This window comes from Euleptes europaea, chromosome 20 (genome assembly GCF_029931775.1).
Source record: "Euleptes europaea isolate rEulEur1 chromosome 20, rEulEur1.hap1, whole genome shotgun sequence".
NCBI classification, from domain to species: Eukaryota; Metazoa; Chordata; class Lepidosauria; order Squamata; family Sphaerodactylidae; genus Euleptes; species Euleptes europaea.
The window spans coordinates 611,879-622,653 of record NC_079331.1 but is presented as its reverse complement, the minus strand read 5'-3'; the positions used below and the strand labels follow the sequence as shown (position 1 = coordinate 622,653).

The following is a 10,775-nucleotide window of genomic DNA, read 5'->3' as shown; positions in this document are numbered from 1 at the left end:
GCTGCCGCGTCTCCTCGGGGGCCCCGGGCGCTCCGATCGCCGGCAGCCCCGAGGGCGGCCAGCGGCTGGCAGGGCGGGGGCGGAGGCGCGGCCGGGCGGGGCGGGGCGGGGGGCGCGGGCGAGCCCCCGGCGGCGTCGGGGCGGGGGGCTGGCCCTGCCTCTGCGGCCCTCCCCCCGCGGCCAATGAGGAGGGAGCGCCCTGCCTTGACACCTGCCTATATACGGGGGACGCCCGCCCAGGCTGCGGCGCTCAAGCGGCCAGCAGCAGCTCGACGGCGGGGCCCACCGGCGCCACCATGGCTTCCAGCCAGCTCGAGCGGCCCGGCGGCCGGCCGGCCGACCCCGCCGCCCTGATGGCCTCCCTGCAGCTCCTGCCCTCGCCCGCCCTCAGCCTGGAGATCAAGCACACCCAGGTGGGTGGGGGGCGTGGGGGGCGTCGCAGGGCACGAGGGTCTCGCTGGCGGGGACGGGGCGTCCAACCAGCGGCACGGCCCCACGCCTGCCGGCCACGCGGGTCAGGATGCTCAGGCGAGGTGCTGCTCAGCGCCCGCTCCCTCCCTCCCTCCCTCCCTCAGCTGCGCCTCGTCGGGGGGGACCCCAAGGCAGCGGGCGCGGACCCGCAGGCGTCGGGAGCGGCGCGATCCGCACGGGCGCGCTGGAGGGGCGGCGTGCTGCGGTCCCGGCGGCGGCGGTGCCCGTCTCTTGCGCTCCTGCCGGCTGGCGCACCGGCTCTGCCCGCCCGCGCCTCTGCGCCTCCGCCGCGGTTCGCCCCTTCCAGGCGCGGGGAAAGGGGATTTTTGTTTTTGGGTCAAATAGACCCAGAACTAAAGAAAAGGGGGAGCCCATTAAAAGCCCCCCACACACACACCAATATCCCTGGCTGCCAACAGAGCGGTCGGCTGTCCGCTTTTGGATTCCGTCTTCCGACCTGATTCCCCTCTTGCGCCTGCTGCTGTTCCCCCGGACCAAATGAAAATCCAATTGCACGTTTTAGCCCCCGCCCCATGGGGAGCCCCAAGTGGACACCTGCGGGCCTTGGAGGGCCGCTCGCTTGCTGCAGGCGGCGGTGGGCACGATCCAGCCCGAGTCTGGCTCCGGGTCCTCCCTTCGCCTTATGGTGGGCGGGAGGCGGTTTGCGCCTTTCCAGCTGGCGAAGTGCCGGATCGGGGCCGCGGGGAGTTGTGTGCATCAGTTCACATCTGTCTTGAGAATTTTTCCCTGCCCCCCCAGCCCTCAGTGGGTCAGCCACACGTGATTCTATCCCCCCCCCCAAGGCGGTGATGTCTCGCTTGACCGAGGGGGGGCGAGGGGGGGAGGCAAATTGTTGTGGCTGCTTTTCAACGCCCCGCAGGCTCTTTTCAAGGGGAAAAGGGATGGAGTTGGGGGCGCAGGGGGGTCCCAAACCGCTCCTGAAAGGGCAATTCTGGGCATCAGCCCTAGGAAAAGACTTGCGGCACCCGCCATCTTCCAGGCTGGGTCTCCCCTTGGGGGGGGGGTCTCTGCCCTCCCCACCTGGGCCAGGCCCGCCGGCTGGCTCCTGGCTGGCTTGGGTCAGACCTTGCCGCGGTGATCCACGCAAAAGTCACCTCCAGATTAGACTACTGTAATTCGCTCTGCCTGGGGCTACCCTTGGAAACGCGTGGGGGTCCGCAGGTGGTCCAGGATTCAGCTGCCAGGTGGGGGCATCCCGGTGGGCTCATGTTGCTCCAATTTTCCGGCAGCTGCCCCTGGCGACCAAGTGGTCTCCGGATCCAATTCAAGGTGTTGGGGGTCCACCTGTCAAGCCCTGAACCACCTGGGACCCTGGTAACCCGGGGGCCGCCTCTCCTCCAGGTGCCTGGCCCCAGTTTGGCCAGGAGCGCTGCCACCAGGCCTTCTCGGCTGTGGCCCCGACGGCACCCCTGCAGCCCGGGCGCGTTTCAGTTTCCTCCGGGCGGGCCAGGCCGAATGGGGGGCCTCAGTTAGACTTTGAAGCGTCATCCACACGTGTGGGGTGTTTAATTCGTGGGGCGGCGCAAGCGACCGATGTTAGTCTTTCAGTGTGAATACTTTGTGTTTGTTAGCTGTTTTATACAGTTTTGAATGCATTCGTGCTATTTTCATGTCGCAAGTGGCCCCGAGACCCTTTGGTGAGGGGCCACGAGCCCAATCTGAGAGAGGCAGCGTGGTGAAATGGTGAAGAGCGGTGGTTTGGAGCGGTGGAGTCTGGTCTGGAGAGCCGGGTTGGTTTCCCCGCTCCTCCACACAAAGCCAGCTGGGTGACCTTGGGCCAGTCACAGCTCTCTCAGCCTCACCTCCCTCACAGGGTGTCTGTTGTGGGGAGGGGAGGGGATTGTAAGCCGCTTCGAGTCTCCCTTAAGCGGCAGAGAAAGTCGGCATAGAAAAACCCAACTCTTCTTTTTCTTCTCAAGAAACGCCAAGAAAAGCCGGGGTGGGGGCTGCCCGGCTCGCTGCCCGCCGCCCGGGAATCCCTTTGCCGGTGGGGGGGACGCGAGTCTCCGCCGGGCTCGCAGCCGGACGGTTGAGGGGAAGCGGACAAGGGGGGGGGAAGCCGCCCGAAGCCCCCCTCCCTCCCTCCCTCCGCCGGCGCGTCCCGAGGAGCGCCTGGCCCGCGGCTCTTGTGATCCGCCTGGGCGCGCCGGGAGAGGAGGCGGGGGGCGGCCGGCGCGACTCTCCTTTTCCTTTCTGCTTCCTGGCTGTTCAGCTTCCAGTTTCGTACAGTCAGGCGGGGCGTTTCAAATCTGCTTGCTCTTGAGCCCAAGCCCACCCTCTGGCACCCGGAGAGCGGCCCGTCTCGCCAACTCGACCCCCTGCCAGCATGCGGACATGGGTAACATGTGGGTAGTTAACTTTTGACGTGCGGGAATGGCTTTGACCATCCCGGGCCCTTGAAGAAGCCCCCCTGTGTCCCAAAGCACACTTGGGTTTTCTTTATATCCAGCAAAGAAACGTAGACATCCATCACACACCCTCATGTTCAATTGACATCAGCCTATGGGGACTTTTACCATTTCCCCAGGAAATTTATTTTATTTATGTATTTATTTATTTACACCCACCTTCCTCCAAAGAGGAGACCCAAAGCAGCTTTGCTCTTTCTCCTCTTCTCCGTTTTATCCCCACAACCACCCTGAGAGGTAAGTCAGGCTGAGAGTCACCCTGCAAACTTCCAGGGAGGAGTGGGGATTTGCACCCGGGACCCTCTAACCACCACACAGCCCCAGGAGGGCCTCCGTAGCGTTGGTCCTGGCCGAGCGTCCTTTTCCTCCTTCAGCACCAGGTCCCCAGGCCCTGGGGCAGCTGTTTCTCCCACTACGCTTCCAACCCCCAATTCCTTAAAAACCTCACAACCGAAAATGTTTGAAGAAGGCTTGAAAGTGGAGCCCACGTGGGAACGGGTCAAAGTGAGCAGGGCCAAGCCTTCTCCCCCGCCCTATTCCAAATGCCACCCTGTAGAGTCGCCATGGCGTGTGGGGCTCATGTTTTATGATCCGAGGCTCATCTCGTGCGCTTCCCTGGCAGCCGTTTCTGGGGGGAAAGGACCCTTGGCCTTCCTCCCCCAGCCTGTCCTGTCCTCCCTACAGGATTTATAGCTAGGAGTTATAGGATGCCCCTGGAATCCTCTCCGTCCGCCCTCTTCCAGGCCGTCTCCTGCTCTCTTTTTTTCTTTATGCTGAGACAATCCAGAACACTTCCCGGCTTCCCTGGGCGGCTTGTAGACACTCCCGGGCCTTTCCTCCTTTGCTTCTTTTTGTAATTAGGGCTGGAATTCTAATAGCGGATGAGATTGTAGTGCCAGGAAAGGGGTAACAGCAAGTGTTTTCTGAATCCTTTGGGGCAGTTGCGTCTGGATTCCTGGGTGCAGTTCTGGTCATCCTGGCTTGGGAAGGGCGGTATTGAGCTAGGAAAGGGAGAGACCAAAATGGTCAAAGGTTTGGAGCAGCTGCCCTCCAAGGAAAGGCTAAGGAAGGTGGGAGGCCATTATTTCTTCACACAACACATAGTTAAACTGTGGAACTCCCTGCCCCAGGATGTGGTGATGGCTGCCAACTAGGAAGACTTTAAGAGGGGGGCGGACATGTTCATAGAGGAGAGGGCTATCCATGGCTACTAGTCCAAATGGCTACTAGTCATGATGCACACCTATTCTCTCCAGGATCAGAGGAGCAGGCCTATTATCTTAGGTGCTGTGGAACACAGACAGGATGGTGCTGCTGAAGTCATCTTGTTTGAGGGCTTCCTAGAGGCCCCTGGTTGGCCACCGTGTGAACAGACCGCTGGACTTGATGGGCCTGGGTCTGATCCAGCAGGGCTTTTTGTATGTTCTTATGACATTCTGGAGGTTCACTGTATCTTAATTTCATTTACTCAGGATGTTTGTATGCTGCCTCGGCAGAGTCCTGGGAGGATCCAAAGGGTGTGAATTATGTTCTTCTCCCTCTCAGAAACTGGCTAGCCTGGTGATCAGGCTGGTTCCTCATGAGGCTGTTTTGCCAGGAACGGCTGTCGCTTTTTCATGTGACTATTTTGGAGGACCCAGAAGACTTCACAGCAGCACTGGCTGCCATCCAGTGTTTCCCATGTTGTCCTCCCATATTTTTTCCAGAGCTGGTTGGGAAGAGTTCTTTTGACTCCAAATGCATTTGCATTGCTAGCCTGTCCAGAGTAGACTAGCAAAGTGACAGTGCTGTAGATGGTTAGGAGGAGGGATGGGTTGGCCTGGTTGCTGATGCCCCCCCCTCCACTCCCTGCCGTTTTAATCATCCCTTCCCTAAGGACTTTGAAACAGTCTGGGGTTGCAGAGAAGAAACACGATCTAGAAATGTTTAATGACAGGGCTGATTATGCTAGTGATGGGGGCGATGTAAGCTTCTCAATGTTTTGTTATCTCTCGAGTTATAGTAAGATATAATAATAATATGAATGAATTGTTGTTAACTTTATGCTGCTCAAGGCCATTGGGTCAAACGAGTAGTTTCACTTAAGCAATAAAGTATTTTTTTTTTGTTATTTTTACTTGCAAGTAGAGATTGTTTTGGTCTTCAGTTAAATAGCATGATTGACAGATCCCTTGAAAAGCAGAATAGCGTTGACTCCCTAATCTGTATCTGTCTGTTACCTAAAGCTGTTTGAAATTGGCCAGAATGCCATAGGAGTATGCAGAATTATGCAAAGCTGCTTGGACTTGATTAGAACGCTGCCCATTTTATGTTCCAAGAAGGGGGTGGAGCTAGGATTTTTGGCAGCTCCCCCCCCCCCACCAGACTTTAAAGATCTACAGAATGCAACGAGAAAGCCCTCATCTGCCAACCCACTGGGGAACACGGCTGGCATAGAAGTGTGGCTTCCTTGGCAAATGCACCACCCACTCTCCCCTTGGCAGATGGGCTGGGCATGGCAGGGTTGGCACAGTACTTTCTTAAGTGCTGTGTGAAACCACAGTGGTACTTCTGCCGTCGCCTGCGATCCTCGTGTGGAAGGGACCTGATTCATCTGGAGCGTGCCCCTTGGAAAACCGGAGTCTGTCTCCTGACTTGGGAGGGTTGATTGACTTCATGGGCTGTGAATGAAGGCTGTTCCCCACCCTGAGGTTCCTCCTGAGTGGGGCACAGTGCCAGCAAAGCCCTTGTGGGGCTTGTTTTTATTAAGATGACCCCTGCAGTCTGATGGGCAACAAACTATGGGGGAGGGCCCCTTCTTGCTCCTTTGGCCTCTTCACATGGCCTCTCCTGGCCACGCTGTCCAGTTCCTCTGGGCAACCCAAAAAGGTGATTTTCTGCTGGCCTGGGCAATCGCTCCTGGCTTTTCCAGGGGGTGCGCTCAGAACCGCATGGTGCTCTCTGGGAAAGGACCGGCCAGAGGCGACTCTCTGCTTCGAAGGGAGCCCTGGTGAGAAGAGCCGCCAGGCGGTCTCTGTGCTCCTCCGCTCCTGCTGTGCAGCTGTGGGCCCTGGGGACGCTCCTTGCAGAGGAGGCTAGCTACAGCCCAAGCTCTGGCCGGGGAAAGGGGGCTGCCTCCTTCAGACGGTTCCCAGGGCAGGCAGGCAGCTGCACCGAGTGGAGGGGTCTCTGTGTCTTCTGAGTCCTTGTGGACACACACTGCATTCTTTCTCAGGGAGGGGGAGGCCAGGCAGGCTTCCTCAGGCAGAGGCTATCTGGGGGCGGTCCTGAACTAGTGTCCGGGCTCAAGCCTCTCTCTGCTAGGGGAGGGGCTGTGGCTCAGTGGTAGAGCATCTGCTTGGCATGTGGAAGGTCCCAGGTTCAATCCTCGGCGGTATCTCCAGTTAAAGGGACCAGGCAGGTAGGTGATGTGAAAGGCCTCTGCCTGAGACCCTGGAGAGCAGCTGCCAGTCCGAGTAGACAATACTGACTTTGATGGACCAAGGGGGGTCTGATTCAGCAGAAGGCGGCTTCATGTGTTCAACCCAGGGATTGGTATTTGTGGCCTTTGAGAGTGTGCCCAGTTCTGTGGTGGTGCAGTCAGCTGTGGTGGGTTTTGGACTGGGGCAGTGGGCTTTTCCACTTGGACGGCATACCCGGCAAGCTGCTTGGAAGCTTGCTGTCCTTCAATTTAGAACTGTGCGGCTGGACCGCTTCTCCAGCTCCCTTCTGGACCCACCCACGGGTGGCTCTTTCAGACAGGTAGGTTTAGGCTACCTGTCTTTCAGACAGGTAGGTTCAGAAGGGGCGGTCTTTCAGACAGGTAGGTTTAGGCTCAGGAGGGCTTTAAAGACCAGATTGAGGCGCTTGGATCGAACTTGGAAATCAACTGGCAGCCGATGCAGCTGTTTCAGAACGGGCCAAGTGTGTTCCTCTCGGCTGGCCCCTGACAATAGCCCAATTACCGCATTCTGGATTAGCTGCAGTTTCTGGGTCGCTGTCAAAGGTAGCTAGATGCTGAGCACATCACGATAACCCAGCAGCGAGGTTCCAGAAGCAGGGCTCTGCATGGTCCAAGAAAGTCCCAGAAAGAAAAGAGTTGGCGAAAAGGCACAGGGGGTGGCAAGCACTCTTGGCCACTGCGCCGACCTGCGTTACCAATGGCAAGGAGCAACCCCAAACTCTTTACCCGCTCTGCCACTGGCAAAGCCACTTTGTCCAAGAGAAGGTGGCCCAGTCCCTTGTGGACGCCAGTCGTCCCACCACTGACTGTAGCCTCTGTCTTATCTGGATTCAGCTTCAACTTGACCTGTGTGAGCCGCTGCCAGGCCTCCTTCACCCGAGGCACAAGGCAGGGGTGGCGTTTCCACCCCTGTCCTGTGTGATGGCTTCCAACTTGACAGATCTGTGGTCTGTTCAGGGCTACCAGACACCTTGGCTGAAGGGAATAATAGAATCATAGAGCTGGAAGGGACCCCCCAGGGTCATCTAGTCCAACCCCCTGCTCTCCTTTAAGTGGCTGCAGTAGGTTGTGGGGTGCCCTCTGTTGGGGGGGAGGGCACAGCCAGAGCAAGGCCGTTGCCACCATGCCCTCCCTCTGGCCTCCCTGGGACTTTTGGTTGGCAGCTGCTGCTGGCGGGCTTTGCTGAATCCTTGGTCTGAGCCAGCAGGAAATGGAGGAGCAAGGGCCGACTGCCCAGTTTGCTGCCTTGGGGAACCGGGCAAGGGGACGGGAGATCCTCTGTCCACAAGTCCTGCACAGTGTATTTTCTCACCTTCCGCCGCCCTTGGTAAGTTTGCTTTATGCCTGTCACCGCAGATGTCATGGGTGGTAAGAGGCAGCTGCTCGTGAGGAGGTAACCTGATCCTGATGGATCCAAAGGTGTCCTCTTTCTGAACCCCTATTAACGCTCTCCCGCTTGGCGCTGGCTGCTGGGGAGGGCGAGAGGCCTGGCGATGCAGGAACGCCAACCTGGGTGCCCCCAGTCCCTGGCGGCTTCGGCCTCTTGCAAATTTTAGGGCAGTTGTGTCCTTCATAGATGGGCTTGCAAATTCCGGAGGAAGACCCTTTTGGCAAAGAAAGTGTGTGGGTGGGTAGGGGGGGCTAATTGAAGCCACATGTGCACAGTTAGCTTCAGAAATGCCCCCTTCTTGGGCCGGAGTGAGTGTTGATAAGAGTTCCTCTTGTTTGTGCAGAAATGCCAAAAGTCATTGAGGCCATTTCATCCTTCCCGCAAGCCCCCTGTGCTGTTTTTACTCGGTTGTTAAGCCTCAGGATACAAAGAGCCGGCGTGGCCCTCCGTCAAGGAGAGCATTCAGAAGGTTAGCAGGGCGCTCGCCCGAGCAAAGCTTCCCAAAGCCACCCGGCTGTTCACTCGGGCCCAGCGGAGCCCTGGCCCTCGGCAGGTCAGCCCCTTGGCTGTTTGTCTCTGACCAAACGGATCTGGAGATCTTCACATCAAAACTGGGTCTTGCTGGGCTGAGATCAAACAGGCAGAAGTCAGGGACTGGGCCAGTGATTTATCATGCCAGGCTGGGCCATCCGTCCAAAGGGGCCGCGCACCACACGGCTGTCAGGCGGCCCATTTCTCATAACGGGCTTCCAGGCCAAAGGGGAGGGGGGCTTTCTCCCCTCCCCTGCTGGATACATCTTGATCAAGAGTGGGCCCTGCTTGAAAGCCTCTTCTCCCCCCCAAAAAAGGACAGAAATTGTGTAGGGAAAGGCAAGAAGGCTGCTTCTCCTGAAATACGAAGGGAGAGGGGCCTAATTCAGTTCAAGGTTATTGAAAACGGCCACGATCCTCTAGGAAATTCTCCTGTGCAAGCCCCACTGAAAAAAATGGGGGCCGGGCAGGAGTCCTCCCAGGGATCAGCTGCGGAGCTTTTCTTAACACGCAAGAGAGGACACTCTAGTAAAGCGTTCTTTTTAAGAAATACCACCCAGTGATGGGGATGCAGAAGAGGTCACAGAGGACCCAGGAGGGCCAGGAACACAGGAACGCATGAAGCTGCCTTCTACTGCATCAGACCCCCTTTAGTCCATCAAAGTCAGTATTGTCTAAGCCCAGCAGCGGCTCTCCAGGGTCTCAGGCAGGGGTCTTTCCCATCACCTACTTGCCTGGTCCCTTTAACTGGAGATGCCAGGGGTTGAACCTGGGATCTTCTGCATGCCCGGCAGATGCTCTACCACTGAGCCACGGCCCCTCCCCTCCTCACAGGATTGTTGTGAGGACAACGTGTCAGTTAGCAGGCAGGCCTTGATGGCCTCCCCTTGGCCAGAGCACATTCCCAGACTGGGATGCGAAGAGTCCTTTTGGAAGGGCTCTGCAGCCAGCTGCAGGGCCTGGCAGGCAGCACGGTCCCCTGGCCAGGAGTGTTTGGGTTTGCCTTGGGGCGGGACCGCAAAGCAGAGGAACACGCTGCGCCTTGGATGGGCCTGGCCTCCCCCCTTCTCCACACTGCAGCTCTTGACAAGCTTCCAAGTGAGAGGAAATGAAGTTCCTGAGATGGGAGAGGAGAGGACATTTCCGGAGGCACAGGTGCCCCGTCTCGGCGATGTTATGAAATATTTACCCGGGGCAGTGGTGCTCTGGGATGCTTTGCGTGCCTGCAAAATTGTCCCCCAAAGTGCCGTTATGCACACAGCTCCGCCAGCCTTGAGAGGGGTGCTGGGGGCCAAACAGCTGGGGTTCCTTCTGCATCTCTGGCATTCGGTGCCTCCGGCCTCCCAACCTGGGCCTTGCGAGAGACCTTGCCGGTATGAAAGAGGGAACCCGGGGATGGGGCCGAAGCCAGAAGCGGCTCCTAAATCAGTGGGGCTGGGAAATGCAGCAGGCCCCTCTCCTAGGGGAAGCTGTTATTATGTGGAAGTTAAAATCCTCTTCCTGTGCTGGGGCGGGGAGGGGAGCAGAAACCTGGAGCAGCCCGAGGACAAGAATGCAGTTTATTAAATCCTTGGGAAAATAATTCCCTCTCTGAGGAGGCTCCTCTTTGTCCAGCGGCCAAAGCGCTCCCTGGTCCGCCTGGGAGCTCACAGAACGTCCTGATGACGCCATCAGGAGGCTAGAAAGACTGAAGGAGGGATGGAAACCATCCCCACCGGTCCCCGTTCCTGGGCAGAACTCCAAACTGCCCAAGCAGCGTTTGGCGTCTGCCCCTCAAATAGGGTTGCCAGGTCCCCCTTCGCCACAGGCTGGAGGCTTTTGGGGCAGAGCCCGAGGAGGGTGGGGCTTGGAGAGGGGAGGGACTTCAACGCCATAGAGTCCAATTGCCAAAGCGGCCATTTTCTCCAGGGGAACTGATCTCTATCAGCTGTAGATCAGTTGGAATAGCAGGAGAACTTCTGCTATTACCTGGAGGTTGGCAACCCTACCTTCGAATTTCTTGCATTGCATTGCTGAGATTCAGGTGAGGTGGCGGCACCTGGAGAAATGCCCGGTGACTGTTGAGGGAGAGGGGTCCATTGTGTTTTTGCAAGTCTGCTCTGTCCAAAGCCACCCTCCTCCACACCCCCAGGAGTGCATTAGAAGGCTTTTGTACCCAAACCGGAACCAGTCAGTCCATGGTAAGAGCAGGACATGAAATGTTGGGTTCTGTGCCGTTGTGTGTGTGTGTACATGTGGGGGTACATAATACCTAATATTTTAACATGGCGATCGCTCCAAGGCTGCCTCTGGCATCTGAAAGGGTTCCTTCGGGCTCCCGAGGTTGGCAACCCTAATCGTGAGGGTAGCGGGGGACTCGGGAGATTCTCCCTGGCTCGGATAAAAAGTTACTTGGGGCTCCAGGCCTGCGGCAAATCCAGCGCAGGGGCCTCTCCAGACAACCAGCTTTCTCCATAGCTGTGATGGATAAACTGAGCTTCCTCGCATGGCTGGAATGGGATGTGGGGCTGCC

At 57.9% G+C, this 10,775-nt stretch overlaps 1 protein-coding gene across 1 annotated transcript in view; it reads left to right on the top strand.

Annotated features, from left to right (window-relative positions):
* Positions 1-296: 296 nt before the first annotated feature.
* ALDH1A2 (aldehyde dehydrogenase 1 family member A2) overlaps positions 297-10,775 on the top strand; it is a 32,921-nt gene continuing 22,442 nt past the window's right edge. Inside the window, exon 1 of the mRNA XM_056865685.1 lies at positions 297-413. Coding sequence (XP_056721663.1) covers positions 297-413 — 117 coding nt within the window. The remainder of the gene's footprint in view (positions 414-10,775) is intronic.